We start from the raw sequence: 18,153 nt of genomic DNA, 5'->3' as shown, positions 1-18,153 counted from the left end.
CTTTGTAGATTGGCAAAATATTTTAGTGAGGTACTTAATATAGCAAATACTTAATAATAGAAAATAAGAGGACTTAATACATATAAGTAATGTCAGGGTTAGTTTGTGTATATCATGAAATGGTGTTTTTAGACATGCATTTTTCTTTTTTGTCATTTGAACAAGACTATGCTAGCAGCCAAGAAGTTTCACCTACGTGTACAAAATTTCTGTGGTACATGTATTGTATCCAGACGTACAAAAAAGCCTCTTGGAGTGATGCTCCACACCCAACTGGAAGTCGGCCATTTAGGATTTAATCACACTTTAATCACAGGATTTAAAACACACTTCGTACTTTAACAAACTCCTAGAGAATTAATTCAATCGACTTAAAATTTTTGCTGAGCATTCTAAACCCATTGCAGATTAAAAGTTGTTCAAACGGTGAGTTTTCGTCCACGAGCATGCCCGTGGCGTGGTGTCGGAAATAGATGATTTGCCAAGAAACAGGAAGTTGTTATAACTTGAACATACATGCTCACATATGTACCAAATTTTATATGTATAAAAATGGTCCCGCCCTGAACACATCCACATGCCATCATTGGCTCAGTCATAGCGCCACCTGCTTGCAACAGGAAGTGACCTTCAACAAAGCAGTCACTGCGGCACGTTTCACCTATTGGTGCTGGTCATATAATTAGAATATCATCAAAAAGTTGATTTATTTCAGTAATTCCATTCAAAAAGTGAAACTTGGATATTATATTCATTCATTACACACAGACTGATATATTTCAAATGTTTATTTGATTTAATTGTGATGATTAAAACTGACAACTAATGAAAATCCTAAATTCAGTATCTCAGAAAATTTGAATATTACTTAAGACCAATACAAAAAAAGGATGTTTATAAATGTTGGCCAACTGAAAAGTATGAAAATGAAAAGTATGAGCATGTACAGCACTCAATACTTAGTTGAGGCTCCTTTTGCCTGAATTACTGTAGCAATGCGGCGTGGCATGGAGTCAATCAGTCTGTGGCACTGCTCAGGTGTTATGAGAGCCCAGGTTGCTCTGATAGTGGCCTTCAGCTCTTCTGCATTGTTGGGTCTGGCGTATCGCATCTTCCTCTTCACAATACCCCATAGATTTTCTATAGGGTTAAGGTCAGGCGAGTTTGCTGGCCAATTAAGAACAGGGATACCATGGTCCTTAAACCAGGTCCTGGTAGCTTTGGCGCTGTGTGCAGGTGCCATGTCCTGTTGGAAAATGAAATCTGCATCTCCATAAAGTTGGTCAGCAGCAGGAAGCATGAAGTGCTTTAAAACTTCCTGGTAGACGGCTTCGTTGACCTTGGACCTCAGAAAACACAGTGGACCAACACCAGCAGATGACATGGTACCCCAAACCATCACTGACTGTGGAAACTTTACACTGGACTTCAAGCAACGTGGATTCTCTGCCTCTCCTCTCTTCCTCCAGACTCTGGGACCTTGATTTCCAAAGGAAATGCAAAATTTACTTTCATCAGAGAACATAACTTTGGACCTCTCAGCAGCAGTCCAGTCCTTTTAGTCTTTAGCCCAGGCGAGACGCTTCTGACACTGTGTCTTGTTCAAGAGTGGCTTGACACAAGGAATGCGACAGCTGAAACCCATGTCTTGCATACGTCTGTGCGTGGTGGTTCTTGAAGCACTGACTCCAGCTGCAGTCCATTCTTTGTGAATCTCCCCCACATTTTTGAATGGGATTTGTTTCACAATCCTCTCCAGGGTGCGGTTATTCCTATTGCTTGTACACTTTTTTTCTACCACATCTTTTCCTTCCCTTCACTTTCTATTAATGTGTTTGGACACAGAGCTCTGTGAACAGCCAGCCTCTTTAGCAATGACCTTTTGTGTCTTGCCCTCCTTGTGCAAGGTGTCAATGGTCGTCTTTTGGACAGCTGTCAAGTCGGCAGTCTTCCCCATGATTGTGTAGCTTACAGAACTAGACTGAGAGACCATTTTAAAGGCCTTTGCAGGTGTTTTGAGTTAATTAGCTGATTAGCTTCAATATTGAACCTTTTCAAAATATTCTAATTTTCTGAGATTCTGATTTTGGGTTTTCATTAGTTGTCAGTTATAATCATCAAAATTAAAAGGAATGAACACTTGAAATATATCAGTCTGAGTGGAGTGAATGTTACAAGTTTCACTTTTTGAATGGAATTTCTGAAATAAATCAACTTTTTGATGATATTCTAATTATATGACCAGCACCTGTACATGAAATTTCTGTGGCATATGTATCATGTCCAGCTGTACCAAAAAGCCTCTTGGAGCGGATGCCCTAAACCCAACAGGAAGTCATTTTGAATTTTATGGTAATTTTTGGATGATTTACACATTCCATATATTAACTCCTCCTCCAAGATTATTAGTCCCACCGACCTTTTGGTTTTTGTGGCGTCCAATATCGATGATTCGCCATGAAAGAGGAAGTTGTTGTAACTTCATGTGCATCAAACCTTACATGGTTGATGAGTCTCGCCCTGAACACTTCTACAAGCCAATATTCACTCAGTCATAGCGCCACCTGCTGGCAACAGGAAGTGACTGCTTCTATGCTGTAATGAAGCACTTCTTGCAGGTTAGCTATGTCTACTTCAAAACAATCAGAAAACCTTTAACACATTGATGATGTCATGTTGTAAAGCAGAGGTTGGCAAATAAGTCTGGTATCGGGTCAGATTTTCAAGCCGTTACATGGCGGGCCACAACAAAGTCCAATTATTTCAAATATTTCTGTACTTGTGCGCATGTCGGTACTGTGCGGGACTCCCGTTTGGAAGGTTGCACGATCAATCCCAATTACCTACCTGATTATAAGGACACTTTTGCACATGCTCACAATAAAGCATGTGCTGCAGTTTGTGTGCGTCCCAGCATTTGATCCGCATTCATAAACCTATGGATGCTTATTTTGCCGACCACTGTTGTAAAGCATGCGAGTTCTCCTTCAACAGCGTATCCATTGCGTGGCAGTGAAGTTCCATGTTTCGCCATGAAACTGGAAGTTGTCAGTACTTCAGTGGACATGCTCAGTCTGTACCAAAATGTGTGTGCTTGTTAACAGTCCCGCCCCGAACACACATACATGCCAATATTCAGTTATAGTCTGTAGCGCCGCAAAGGAGACACAGGAAGTGACGTTTAACACCTTTGTGCAGGATCCGAAGCGCGTAACAAATAAAACAGCTGCACCGGCAATGCTCCAGAATCTGCAACGCGGCTGCCTCACACCTTGATGTACCACACGTGCGAGGGACAGCCCAACACTGCTTGCAGCTTCAATTTTGTTTTAGTTTTTAAACCAAAGTCTAATTAAAAGTTGTAATTTGAGGATGGTGCTAGAGGAAAATGATGAGGTCCTCACATACAATAATATCAGTCCCATGCCGGTGGTGCTATAGATCGAGTCCTTAGCCATGGTCTGCATCCTTAGGTATTCTACACAGTCTGCCCAGCACTGAGACAGACCTTTGTACCCTTTCCTGTTGCCTTACCCCCAGTTTAGAGCCCCATGTCTCTCTGTTTCCTCTACAGCATGCTGGCAGACAAACTGAACATGTCTCCCGAGGAAGCTGAGAGATGGATTGTAAACCTTATCCGCAACGCCAGGCTGGATGCAAAGATAGACTCCAAACTGGTGAGACCTTCTGTCTTCTTCCTCAATCAATCTGCTCAGTACTTAACTAATTAATCAAAGCTTTTTAAACAGCCCCACAGGCGGGGGTGGGGGGTAGTGGTGACAGTCATATAGCCCTTTTTAGATGCTCCTCCTGTGGGACTTCAGAGGGATAAAGAAGCATTATTTATGTCATGATTTTGTAATTGAAGGATGCACTTTAAGGACATTGTAACCATAATATCTCACCCTTGTTAGGTCCCCTTCGTGAGGCTCCTTGTTGAACCTGCATGTTTTGGCATACACATCACAACAGTTCTCTGTAATCAGCAAATCATAGCCCAGTCCTCTAAAATGACATAGAATTATCTAGATGTTCCTACAGTAGATGTGAAGGGAACCTGAGCAGCTTTGGATTGGTGTTTTGTATGATGGTGTGTCTGCGAGAACAAATGTTATTGGCTTGTTGGTTGTTTGTCCTTATTTGTAGGGCCATGTGGTCATGGGGAACAACGCCATATCGCCTTACCAGCAGGTGATTGAGAAGACCAAGAGCCTCTCATTCCGCAGCCAAATGTTGGCCATGAACATTGAGAAAAAGCAGGCTCAGAGCAACAAGACCGAGGTGAGTAATGCACATACTGTACATATAAAACCCTGCAAACTATCACTCCCAGCTTGTTGCTGAAGGCTACCATCCCTCCCTTAACCCATCTAGAAGCCTCCTTGTTAGAAGGTCACCATGAGCCCAGGGCAGTTCAAAGCGTCTCAAATGATCATCTCATAAGAACAAGGCTGAAGAATGTTGATGAACAACCATGAACAAAAGCTCTCTTTACACGAAATAAGCCAGTAAGAGCAAGTTTAAGAGAGCCAACGCTTTCATCCCTCCATTGCTCTTCAAAGGCCTAATGACAAGGTAGATTTCTGAAAACGATGTCTGAGCGTTGTGACTCAGCTCAGCAATGTAAATAAGGTGGACCCTCACACTGGCTTTTGGTGAACATTACTCAAAGCCTGGGGTTCCCTGCACTTAGGACCTGTTGCAGATGTCTGGCTCAGGGTCCAGTCATCCATTTAAGTGTGTTTTTGATGTTGACCTTGTGCGTTTTAGTGGTATGTAGAGTGTTCCAAGTAGACAGAATGTCATAATCACGCACATACTCTGAACTGTAGCTGTTGCTGAACACAACCCCCCCCCTCCTTAAAGACAAGCACATTGTCAAAGCAGATTGATGGGTGGGTCCCTCGCACGACACCTGACCAAGCACCAAGTTACAACAGAGAAGTTAAATGTTCACTTTTTAACTGTGCAGCTCTTGAGTGGCTATCTTTTGATGTGCTCAATTACCCTCCTCCTTATTGTTTGAATATCTGCAGCAGGAGTGCTGCCATAACCCTGTCCTGTAAAAAAGCAAAGCCCCCCCCCTCCCCCCATTAAGGAGTTTTTGTAATTAGACAAAAGAGGCAGCAAACAGCTCACAGAGCACCATTTACATCCTGCTGTCCTCAAGGCTACAAATCACTTACATATAGAGAACATTTACTGCTTACCATCTGGGCCGGCTGCTTAGGGTCCCTGTCAACTCTCACAGCCACCCAGCGCTCATCAACAGAACACACACATCACATGCTCCAACAAGGAAAACGTCAGCACTTAACTGCTTGCACATGGATGTTACTTTTTCACATTTCCCTCAATCACCAACAAAAATGTTGTTGTTTTGCTCGGTCTCACTGGTCTACAAATGGTCTAATCTTTACATTTTCTTCATGCTTTTCTTCCAGACACCAAACTGGGCAGGTCAGGAAACGGGATTCTAGTGACACAATGAAGATGGATCCATCCTACTCACTTTGTTACATCTTTTTTCCACACTTGCCTCTCATGGAGCACAGTACAGCTTTGCACTTGGTTCAAGTCATCGCCAATTCAATAAAAGTGACCAACAAAACCATTTTCACCCGTGATTGCCTTATTTCTGGACATTACAAACAGCAGTTGAGGTTTGAGTGGTCAGATTTTTTTGTATCAGTAATACTTGATGAAGTTTTAATGTGCGCATTGAGTCACTGAGTGGGACAGTTAAGACTGCTGCGTGTGATGCGGCTCATGTGTGCGCATTAATGATGAATGGCTGTTTAGTCTGTTGGTTTTATGGTGTTTTTAGTGGTTTGCTTCCCTGTGGCAGGTCATCTCACTGCAACGTCAGCTGAAGGGGGCAAACAGAGGTGATGTACAGTTACCAGTGGTCACACTCTCTGCCAGTCATCCTACCCATCTGAGGACATGAGAGAGCCATAAAGAACCATTAGCCAGACGGACACAATCTTTTTAATGTCCCACCCCACCCCCTGCTTTCCTCTGCTTTCGACCTCTCGTAACTCAGTCCTCCGTACCTCCTCCTTTATCACAGTTGCTCGCAAACAGGCCTTCATTCCTTCACATTGCCTCTTAATTCTCTCATCTTACATATAATTTAATGACTAAAGGATTTTATGTAAAAATGCTCTTGCTTTGTCAGGCTAAATCAAAAGTACAAAGAGTGTCTCATAACCTGCATATCTACTTCAACCTCATTAAATGATCTATCAGACTACAAACACACTGAAACAGAAGTGTGACATTGTTCTGTTCAAAGAAGAAACAGGACAATAAGAGTTGTATGTAGGATATGTATTGTCTCTGAATACCTTTTGAGATGGGCCTGAAGTTTTCAGCCCTTAAACTTAACCAAGTACAAGATAAACCATTACCCCATGACCATACAAAACTGGCAATAAACACCCCTTTTAAGAGGGAATGGCACTGCACCTCTTTGTCAGTCAGTGCTGTTTCACGTGCAGTTGAATTTCTGCATCTAGTCTGGATTCATGGACAGAGCCTAAAGCTCCTATCATTCAGCACTGTTCTGTTTTTGTTTCCATTTGATTTGTGTTTACCTACAGTAAGTCTTTCCTGGCTGCCAGCTGCAGCGCTTCAAGTGGTAAATGCGGCCTGTCTGAATGGTGGAGCTCACAAAACTTGTTTTCAGGAGTAAAGTTTTTTTTGTTGTTTTTTTTTTTTTTCCAGATCTTTAATTTTTCTCTCATAACTTAAGTAGATAAACAGTCAAAGTTCAGGAAAGAAAACATCCCAAGGCATCATTTATTAAAAATCAGGAGCAGACTGTGCAATGCATGAATAAACAATTTAAGTGGAGTGCTGTGCTTTTTTTATTTTTATTTTTGCTTTTGAGGATTCAGCACCCACCTTTACACACCGGGTTTGAGCGCAATCAAAAACTTCTCTGGCTTGGTTTGATTCAACTCCTGATTGGTTTCACCCTTTTACAACAAAGCCGGCCTGCTACAATCCAGTGAGGGGGAGGACACAAATAAAAACAGAAATATAGACATCTGTCTCGGATGAAGCAACCAAAACTCTTCAAACTTTGTCAGAAATGTTCATGGTGCACCCCAGGGCTTGTAGGAGAAGCTGATTTTAAAGGAGCATTTACCTTCATTATACAAAATCCTTTGTGGCCACCATGGATATTTAAGCCGACTACAGTTTCCTTTCTCTGTGAAGGAGTGGAAAAGCAACCTTTTTTAAGCCACCTGTCAGGCCTACAGGGGTTGAGTTTCAGGAGATAGATTTTGGATAAACTTTAATAGGTTATGATAAATTAGATTTATGGTTAAGGTTCATAGTTGATTCTTGACCTTTGGATACAGCAAACCATTCCACCTGAGGGTTCATTTAATAACCGTTCTGGAGCTTTAGATCATAGCACATGATCTTATCAACAGATGAAGAGTTCCAGTTGCCTTTTGGTAGATGTTTAAATTACCTTCTTTTTTCTTTCAATATAAGCTTCAACAGCTACTAACCAGATTTATGATGACTATAAATGTGCATTTGTACCCTACATGTGGACTGTAATGTTTCAGCTTTGTTTGCGAGCGTCCTGTTAGATTATTTCTGGACATTGAAGCTCGCCTCTTTCCATTTGGAGCCACAAACATGGAAAGTTGCTAAGTATAACTTGAACTTTCTGTTGTTTGCCTCGCTCTCATCCTCCCTGTGACATTTTCGAGATTCCGACTAATGGGCCTTGTGGCCTGGAACTTTATTTCCCCTTTCTACCTAGCAAACTGTGACATCAGCCCACACTGAAGACCATCCAGTCTGGGGCACTGATGAACAGAGTGTAAAGCAGCTCCCCTCATTGCTGGGATGGCGCTGAGGGCTCCAAGCCAGGCCGGCCCAAATGCTGACGTCACCTCCAATTACGTGCACTGCAACGTGTGGGAGGGAGGGAAAGAGAAAAGGAGAGGAGGGATGGAGAGAATAAAGTGATTGGTTTACCGGCCCCTTCTCCATGACACATCATGAAAATAAAAGTGCCTGAGGCCTAAATTATCACGTTCACCTTAACCGTGCACTCTCAGATGTTGTTTTAGAGAGGAATCCAAACCAACGGCACAGCCTGCGGCTAACAGCCTTCCTGACCACAATGTCTGTCACTGCTCTCTGGATAAATAAATAAACATAGGCAAGACAAAGGTCACTATAGGTTTTGGCAAGGAACCCCCCCCCTCACACACACACACACACAGGCCTACACATACTTTATTCAGTCAGTTCCAGTGACAAAATGGAAACTTCTGTGTGTGTGAGAGTATGTTTTACTGTCTGAGGGTAGAAATCTCTTCCTTTCACTGTTTAATCTGGTGTCTAAAGTGTGAAACCAGCGTGTAAATGACATTTTGTAAGGTTAAGATGGGAGGTCTGTGTGAATTCTGTAATGGGAACCACACATTGGTTATAAACATGTAATTATTGTTTGTTTTGTATTCTTTATTTTTTCAACGCACATTGTCATTATATGTTATGTCTTATGAATGGCTGTGTATCGTTCTTGACTTCACACTAGTTTGGCTGACGTACAATTACATGCATGGACAGTACTATAGCGCGCTCATGAAAATCATTTCCTGAAAAAATAAAAGATTAAGTGCCACACCTAGTGGCTGAAGGCGGGTAGAGCATTCACAACTTGTTATACCAATCAGGATGTGGATGGAGCAGATGCTGGGGTGATAAAATAGTACCAGAAATGTCATGACGATCAAGTATTTTTATTTCACATGTATGCATCATTACACTGATTCTTCTCCTAGCACATTCTGTCACTAACTTTCATCACACTGCTGGCACATTTCAGCTCTTGATTGGTAATAGACGTACAGCCAGCATTTGAATGTCACCGAGGAGTGGATGGCTGCCAGACCCCTCGTGTCTCTCCTACCAAGGTAAATTGGTTCTGTCTCCGTCGATGAGGTCGCGTGGGTCAGTGTTAAAGCTCCGGGCCTGGAAAACCCTAAATCTACTGAATGATGCATCATGTTCCACAATTACAGACTAGCGAATGATTATCAGTCATTTCAGAGGAGGGGAGCGCAGTCCTGGGTGCAGCATAAAGAGGCGTGACGAGATGCGGGCCCACCTCATTATGCAGATAATTGCTTTTATTGGCTAACCTCTAATTATTCAATAGGGCTATCGTCAGCGGGAGAGAGCTGAATCGAGATAGATCGGCGCTGTCGCAATTAACGCAGTTAATTTTTGATCTCCAATTGAGAGGGGTCATTAAACTTTAATTTGAAACGTATAAACGTCCATAAGAAGGGGGAGAGGTTAGGATTTTGAATATTCTGCATGTTGAAATAAACTACAATAAAGTCACCATTGCCTGCCGCAGACGAACTGCAATCCCATATCACCTAAAAATAAAGAAAAGAAAAATGCATTAACTTTGTGGGATCATTCCCGCTTTACACGCTCACTAGGACCCAGGGGCAACCTCGTACCAGCCAATGTGGGTGAGTGCGGGGGGGTTGGGGGTGTGAGGTGGGGTGAGACTCCACTAAATGTCATCTTCACCATCTTAAATAAGAAGAAACACAAAACTAGAAATCTCCACACGTGACGGCGGCACGGCGCTATATGAAGAGGGAAAAGGCAGCAAGCATCAGGACCAGTCAGTCACCGCTCAACCTCAGCAGCGCGTAAAAGTCGCACACTCGCTCACCGGCTCTCCTTTTCCGCTTTAAGGAAAGCAACACATGTGAGTTTGTTTCTACTGCGCTACAGGACAGTCTGCGGACAGAACAAAGCTTGAGTGAGGAAACGCAGGTAAACGGAATCTAAGCTTTTACAGATAGGAGCAGAGGAACCCACACCCCCACCACTCCGCGCGTCCCCACGACCACCTTTTTTCTCCTCCTCGGACCTCCGTTCTCTCCTGGAGACACAAGTTTCCCACACAAAGAGGGATGCTGCATGTTCCCGAAACGTACTTGCACTCAGAGGGAACCTAAAAGTTGACCGGAGCGGAATAACACTTCATCTGATGCAAGGTAGCCTGTACACCGACACGATATTTGACGGAGCGGCTTGGCTACTATTACGCACGGTTGCGCTTTTTTTTGGAGGGGCTGTTTCAGCAGTACGCATTGCCTTTGCATCTGTGATCCTTCCAAGACATTAACACACAGAAGAGCTATTAATTTTTTTGTTTTAATTCCCCTCTTATCGCCCCCATGCATTATTGTTTAGGAAGGTGTTGATTTCATTACACTGTTATCACAGTAACCTCCTTTGTCATTCTCCCCGCAGCGCACCAAAACGGGCACTTTTAGTAACAGGAGGGTCAGCGCAATTCATAAAATGATCCCAATCGGCGACGTGATACCATGTCGCATCTCGTCTGATGTTTGACACGTTTGAGGATCGGCTAAAGAAACTGGAGGTGGACATTACAAAGTCAGAGAATTCAACCCGAGCCCTGCTGGCACATTTTTACTGGAGTCCGAACAACTGATCGCCGTCCAGATGCAGTTTCGACTCTTCTCATTTGCCCTGATCGTATTGAACTGTATGGAGTACAGCAACTGTCAGGCGCCGTCGCACCGCTGGAGGAGAAACAAAAGAGGTAACACGGGGTTGTAACCTACAGGTCTTAGGGCAGCATCAGGGATTGACTTTAACAGATGGCTGAAGAGTTTGTGTGGGTCACGGGAGGCAACGGCAACAGTTCTAAACGAGGTTTGCATTTTGTTAAAGTCCGTCTCCTTCCTACTATAGTGTGTACATTCTCTGTAGGTTCCGAGAGAGCACAATGCGCACAGAGCATGCGGGAAGTCAGTAAAAATGGCATCATATATTGTCAACTATCTCATATTGATTGTTGAAACGCACAGGTGAGAATGTCCGATCCAACACAGATTGCAATTCAGGAGCACTTCGGAAATTCACGCTGAAAGACAACTGTAATCTAATCCACAACTCAGTGTCGCAGCATCCGATGTAATTTATTAAGTTAGAAACAGAAGATTTTCAACATTATGTAACGATTTCAGAGCCTGTAGCTAACGCGTAAAATGTGCGCAAAAATGGCCAAGCTCTTGGCGGTCCAATATTAATATTAAAACAAAATGTTGCGTCAGTGAATTGGCTTATCGTATTTAGACCACGCTGTCAAACGGGCTATTAACACTACTTCCTGATGTTGTGGCCCCAACAAAGGGCTCCCTATATTTGTTACATGCGAAACTGCTGGTGCGGATCCGTCTATAGAGAGCTGGCCGCTTATAGGAGGGAAGGGGGTCGTATTGTTGGAGTTATTTAATGAATAGATACGCAATCCCTTTCTCTGACTTATGAGTTGCACATCTCCACTCCAGGCCCCTAAGCTGGTTTTAATTGATCTCATAACCACTTTGAACAGTTGGTAAGGCCACATAACAATCGCTCAGCGGAGGCGCAGGAGTTGAGGAGGGGATCAGCCCCTTTGTAAATACTACTCTATACTCTGAATGAATGAGGAGACAGTGGGATTAGGGAAGTGGCCCCCGCCGAGCCCTCTTCAGACCTGTGACATAACGCATCATCAAGACCCTCAGGGTTACCATGAGAGGAGACGTGGTCAGAGTCGCGCACGGGGGCCATGTAGCGGACTTCTGGGCAGCACTAAGCAGCCCGCGCAGTGCGGTAGTACAGTAGAAAAACTCATTTAAAGTCAGGGGAGAGGGGTTCTTGCAAATTGTGAGGCAATCACAGATTTAATCATATGCGCTGCGTGCCAGGGGGAACCTCCACACTCTGCAAGCCCTCCACTGCCCATCTGCAAATAATCAGGCAATCACTGCGGGGTACTGGCACACACACACGTTTTTCAGCCCCTGTGTGTGTTTCTTTCTCTGAGGACTATGTGATGCCAGATAGTATATAGGAGACAAAATGCCATTTATTAGTGTGATCAATCTTTTTTTTGAACTGTTTAAATCTGGAGGGTATATCTGGATGGTCAAGTAGCAAATACTCCTAACTTTGTCTTTTGCTGCCTTTTTATCTGTGTGTGCGTGTGTGTGTGTGTGTGTGTGTGCGTGTGTGTGCGTGTGTGTGTGTGTGTGAGAGAGAGAAAGGGAGAGAGGGGGTGTTGGTGCACTGGGCTAACCAGTGGGGATAAGATCAAGAGGTTAACTTACACATTTGACCTCAAGAACCACTTTAGGCTGAGTGCTAAAAGTTACACATTGTTACCGCCAGCTCTCACAACTAATCTTGCACTTGTTAAGCGAATCCCATGCAAATATGTACAGGTTTTACAGTAATGCTGAAAGTGTGTGTGTGTTTTGGGGGGAAACAGTACATTGGGCCAAAAGTGCCATTCTAGCAAGCGGTGGCAGCCAGCCAAGTTTTTTGGTATTTGCTTCCTTCCTTTATTTATCACGGTTATATTGGAAGAAGCATGTGTAAGAGATCATTGTCCAATAAGCCCAGAAATGCCTGAATATTTTTCTAGTCCTCAAGGTTCCTGTGACAGCTTTATACACAGCCTGTCTGGCATGCACAGGGAGCTATCCAAACGGTTCAGGAGTGTTGAGACCCAGACACGTTCAAAACTCAATTTGGCCACACTGCAGCTTCCCCAGGCGCAACTGTTTTAATGCTTAACAAAACACATAATTGAACAATGCCCTTTTTCAGTTTCACATGCATAAAAAAAGTTTTGCCTTTAATATAGTGTGTACATGTAGCCACATGACCAAGTGAGGTGTAAGGGATTGGGATGCCATTATAATTAGGGGATGTCAAGGAGAAAACAGCCATTGCAAATGACTCAAGCCCGCTGAAATGAGTCAAGATTGGGATCTTTGTGTGGTTTCTGGGCTGATCTAGTCTTGCTCACTCACTGCATGGAATGGCCCAGCCTCCGATTTGGCCGTGGTAATTGTACATATACATTTTTTTTCATGTAAAACAGATGACAAAACATATTAAATTTACACCTCCTTACCCCCATCCTGCCCACTAGAAGCAGGGAAATGATGCCAATGAGCCATTCTATGATATCATAGCTAGACACAAGGGTATTACTTTTCATTTTTATTCTCTGGCTAATGATGCCACCTGCTGACTACATAAAATCAGGCTCAGAGTACCAATGCTGCCTGAAGGAACAGAGACACACAGTGGGGCCCTAAGCTGTTTAAACAGGTAATGAATCGGTAATGGCAGTCAAGAGTGGTGAAAAGTTGCCATGTGATACTGTTAACCCTTCCACATCTACCCAGAAATCCCAAATTTGAATTCTCAGCAGGCCGCAGCATGTTTCAGACCATATTCAACTGTGTAACCTGTTACTTCAACAGCGTTCCCAGATGTTTTGAAGGACAAAAGTGATTAGATGAAACCAGTGCAGTCTAGCAGGGTGGAGGGAGTGAGGTCAGAGATGCATGACAGTTTGTCCTGCTGATGACAGTCAGCAACAAGGGTGTGTGTGGCAAATTTTTGATGCCAAAACACACAGAAAATAGACATAATTTTTGGCTGAATACGTCCTTTCATAAAAAAAAGTGTGTGGAAACTTCACACTCTCAGGTATTAGATAGATAATAATAGATAATAGAGCAAAAAAGAAGACCATTTGGAAATCAGTTAACGGTTGTTTATTTATTTAAAAATTAAAGCATCTTTGGATGCAGATATGTAATTAAAAAATACGTAATTCTAAGCCCTAGGAAATCAGGCCTCAGTGTGCTGAAAGCTCACACAAAGTGCCAGGTTTGTGGGTGTAAGTGTTAATGTTGGAACCTGGTACCTCAGCGCAATATAATACGTTGATTAAGTGCCTGGTGTGGACAGGGAACGCTCCAAGAGGCTGCTTTTAAATCAGCCTTGCCACTCTTGCCTTTGGAAAAAGTGAAAAAGCCCTGCAGATGGCATGTCAGCTAACAAGGCTTTCTCACATGATGCCACTCTAATCCAGGTGATGTGAGCCTTCCATCCTGACTTGTTTTTATTCCATAAAACAGTAGTTTTTATTTTATTTTATTCATGTGAAGCACAGGATTGATCAATTAAAGGAAACGTGCTGAAAAGTGACATGAGATTTGACAGTCTGGAGTAGCAGTTAGTGCCCCCCCATCCAATAATCCTCGGAGGCTGTGCTGATTGAGGGTATGTGGGGGCTTTTTAGGGGATGAGGAAGGCGTATTTAAGCAGTTCAGTTGGAAACGGCTGAATGTGAACAGCATCACCTGAGAGGGATTACAGCGAGCCGAGTCTTGACCTGAGCCGGAGCTCCGGCGTCAAGGAACAGAGCTCTATCTTTTCTCTCCCAGGCCCCATCAGCCAAACCTCGATAAGTGTAAATCTTTGTGTGTGTGCATGTGTGTGTGTGTGTGTGTGTGTATACAAAGAGTACAAGGAGATATATGGACACCGTGCAGGTGCATGTTCCTGATGCTCAAGTCATCAAGTCCAGAACAGCCTATACACCCTCACCCACGCATTGACCAATCACGTCCATAATCTGTCTCAGGGATTATCATGGCCATTAAGGACAATGATTCACTTATGTGCTGTATTGATAAATCACATTAGTCTGACCCAGCCTCCAAACTCTGTCGAAAGACTAGCTCCTTGTTTGACCTACTAACCCATGCATGTCGATCCTGGCCTGTAGTGCAGCTCTTGCTCCGAGTCACAGCGGTATCAGATGAAGCCGGTGAAAGGCTCCTCAGTGCTTTTATGCTATGCCACACAGCCGAAAACCCCAGCAGAGGAAAAAACATGCAGTGGCATGAACTTTCTACTGGAGAGAGAGGCACAGAGAGAGATTCTTTTAGGCACCCCGTGACAAAGAGGGGATGATCTGTTTCACTTTGTCTTTGTTTTCTCATAGAAAAAAACAATAGATTTAAAAATTAAATTAAGCTAAATGAATTCAAATCAGCGCAATGATCCTTTATCCTGCGTTTATGTATTAGGGACTAAGTGAGGCAGGGAGGTGGGATGAGGGAGTCATATTCATCTGTCACCTCTTTGGGTGTTATTCCGTGTTTCAGTAGGATCCATTTCACATGGACGGGAAATCTTGTTTTGTAACACTTCTGCACACTTCCATCTATCACATCACAGCGGAACAACATTCATTGTGAGCAGATTTGGTCTGTTCTTTTCCTCTTTTCTGTCGGTAGTGAGTACACATGGGGGATCTTCTCTTTCACTCCCAATCATTGTCATCAGAGGATCCCATATGCTGGCAAAGCTGTATGCCAGACAGATGGTTTTATGTCAGGCTACATTTTACCACATTGTAAAAGTTAATTTTTTTTTTCGGAAATGTGAAATAAAATGAACTTATTGCATCTTATAATACACCCCATATTTCCTCATGGGGACTGGAAACTCCTGAGAAGCAGACAAAAATGGCAGTGTCCCTCCAGAGCGTGATGACGATTTTGTAACCCTCACCTATGCCCGCTCCCTCAATTGCGCACTCCCCTGAAACAATTGCACCTTTTCCTTATAAAGCTACTAAATATGACCAGCCAATTTGGTCCGATTTTCTCAAGTTTATTGGCCTGTAAAAACTCTAATGTGGGAATAATTTCTAAGTGCCACACATAAAACAACAACACAAAAGGAACATTTAAAAAAAAAAGACCCATATAAGTGCTTCACAGGTAGGAGAGCTGCCCAGAGCCGGAGATGGAGCCCCTCAGGCTTACCCTGAAATGCACTTCCAGACTACTTACCTCTCACATTACTAATACACACCTCTAAAAGAATTTAGTGAAGAGCTGTTTAGAGGTAATGACATGGATACAATAGGCATCCATTGTGTTTTCCCCTAATGAATGGGATTATAGGCACTGTTAAAAAATGACCAGTTTCCCTTTTGCTGTCCACAAAATAAAGTAACTAAATCAAACTTACACATTTTGGGAAACACAATTAATCACTTTTTGATCAAAACTTAAATGAGAAGATTGACACCACTCTCGCGCCTGTGCTGGAAATATGTAGTTGGAGCCAGGTGCTGGTTAGACTAGATTAGCATAAAGACTGAAAGCAGGGGGAAACGGCTAGCCTAGCTCTATCCTAAGTTAATGAAATCCACCTACTAGCACCACGAAAGCTTACTGTTATATGTTTTTAGTTTATTGTGTGTGAAGTGTAAACATGACAATTTGTCATTTAACTGTCTCTTGCCAGGCAACCAGTGGAGGCTCCAAGAGGTTGCTGATCCCGGCAAAGAAATAGTCCACTACACGTTTGTTGGATTTTGTTTCTCCTTAGACAAGGCCATGCTACATGTTTCCCGATTTCCACTCTTTATTTTAAGCTAAGCAGCTGCCTGCGGTAGCTTCGTATTTAGTGTGCATACATGAGAGTGGTATTGATCTTTTCATCTAACTGTCAGCAAGAAAGTAAATAAGAGTATTTCCTTTAAACTACTTTTTAGGCTTGCAACTTGGGCCAACTGAGCCTATTTGACTGTCCAAAAATTTCTAATCTGTCCAAGATGTGTATGAGAGACGGACAGCATTTGGAAGATTGCTTAATACCTAATGTTTCTAGAAAAGGCCATACTCTGTATCTGCTATTGTTCGACATGTCAGTGTGTTCCTCTGTGTGCGTGCCGACTAGTACCTACTTTGTATCGATCTGCAAGGCCTGGAAACCTGAAACTCAAGGAGGCCCCTTGAGAAAAGACGCCAGCGTGTGCAGAAACAAACACACACACACAGACTCTAGTTTGACGCTGAAAGCTGTGTGCATCAATGCCTGTTCGAATGGCTGCCGCTCTAACAGCTAGGCATGGGGCTCTGATAGCTACCCATGTGCCCACCCCTTAACACTCGACAGATGGACAAGACTCCCCCCTCCCGCTTTTATGGGACCTCTAATTATGCTTACATGCCACATCAAAATAAAGCTCAGCATGCAATGCCTTTGGTATGGAGAGGAAGTGAGCTGGTCAGATGCAATAAAGAGTCTCTCTGTGTAACTCGCCTGTAATTTGGCAGCCCAAGTATGGACATGGAGAGGTAAAGGTAAAGGTGCAGCTGCCCCCACTGTCACCTAGTAAATGTCTGACGCACTGTAACCATCTGGGGAGTTACCAAAAGTCTGTTGCATTGATACGCGTCAGTACTAGACCTAAGGACCTGAGCTTTTCTCCCAATTTTCTGATAATATCATGATGAAGTAGTGTGAAAGATCAAAAAGTCTTTAAAAAAGACGTGTAAATAAGTGAAAATATATTTTTGCCCCACCCTTAATGTATCCAAGCTAGGGACTGTAGGCAGCCTCTGTTATGGTTTTGGCTGAGGTTGGGGTAAACGTTGGTAATTGGGCACCCGAGACTAAATAAAGACTTGCCTGTGGAATTAGGCTTGGACTAGTTGGGACAAGAGCTTTGAATGCTATAGTGGGTAAGGCTTACACTGGCTTTTTTGTTTTCTTGAGTTTCGAGCTGTGTTGGGGCTGGCTTGTGCTTCCATCTCCTCGCTCTCAGGCCTTGTGGTGTGAGGAGGGGAAAGCCTCATGGCTGCCTGCGGAGTGCAGAAGCACCCGGTGTGTTTTTAATCAGGAACAAGGCTGGGAGTCATTACTGGGCCTCAACGTTGAGCTCATTATCTCTGTGACTCCCCCTGTGGAGAAAGAGAGGAAGATGGGGGGATACAGAGAGGGCAACATAGCATGCATGTCAGATTCAAAGAGGTCTTAGAGGGTCATCTCCTGAAGATTTATGTGGTCAGAATAGAGGGAGCAAAGAGGAGGAAAGTGATGGGAAGAGAGAATGCACAGAACGGTGGAGGGGGGATTTAATGAGACATGCATCTGTCTGTCATCAGAGCAAAGCAATAAGATTGTAGATCAATCATGTAATGGAAGCTACAGTGCGTGGTATTTTGCCCTCAAGGCAGCAGAGTGTATTGCTTGTTCTGCCACGGTTGTTCAAGCTCACACCCCGATAATTGTCACTCATCTTGATGAGCTGCGTGATTACCTCTGTGATAGAGAGAGCACCCCTCTCTGTCTTCACACAGCTTCTAGCTAACTGGCTGGCATCCTAGTTGTCAAGCAGTAAGCACATTAGCCCTGTGGACAAACACTGAAGGTGTATTACATAGCACACGTGAAGCGCTTCTG

At 43.5% G+C, this 18,153-nt stretch overlaps 2 protein-coding genes across 3 annotated transcripts in view; both read left to right on the top strand.

Annotated features, from left to right (window-relative positions):
- The window catches only part of eif3ea (eukaryotic translation initiation factor 3, subunit E, a), a 31,641-nt gene extending 26,027 nt beyond the window's left edge, over window positions 1-5,614 (top strand). The window contains exons 11-13 of the mRNA XM_038712091.1: window positions 3,575-3,677; window positions 4,147-4,281; window positions 5,445-5,614. Of these exons, the coding sequence (XP_038568019.1) occupies window positions 3,575-3,677; window positions 4,147-4,281; window positions 5,445-5,480 (274 nt within the window). The 3' untranslated portion in view covers window positions 5,481-5,614. The remainder of the gene's footprint in view (window positions 1-3,574; window positions 3,678-4,146; window positions 4,282-5,444) is intronic.
- Window positions 5,615-9,612: 3,998 nt separating this feature from the next.
- The window catches only part of rspo2 (R-spondin 2), a 58,198-nt gene continuing 49,657 nt past the window's right edge, over window positions 9,613-18,153 (top strand). Inside the window, exons 1-2 of one of the 2 annotated variants that reach the window (XM_038712089.1) lie at window positions 9,613-10,061; window positions 10,321-10,636. In XM_038712089.1, coding sequence (XP_038568017.1) covers window positions 10,537-10,636 — 100 coding nt within the window. In that variant the 5' untranslated portion in view covers window positions 9,613-10,061; window positions 10,321-10,536. Of the gene's footprint in view, window positions 10,637-18,153 lie in introns of both variants that reach the window. The other variant, XM_038712090.1, reaches the window with a different exon arrangement.

The sequence above is a fragment of the Micropterus salmoides genome, unplaced genomic scaffold (genome assembly GCF_014851395.1).
Source record: "Micropterus salmoides isolate LMB-PRFRI ecotype aquatic unplaced genomic scaffold, ASM1485139v1 Ms_hic_scaffold_11, whole genome shotgun sequence".
Lineage (NCBI taxonomy): Eukaryota > Metazoa > Chordata > Actinopteri > Centrarchiformes > Centrarchidae > Micropterus > Micropterus salmoides.
This window is presented reverse-complemented; position numbering and strand designations above follow the sequence as displayed.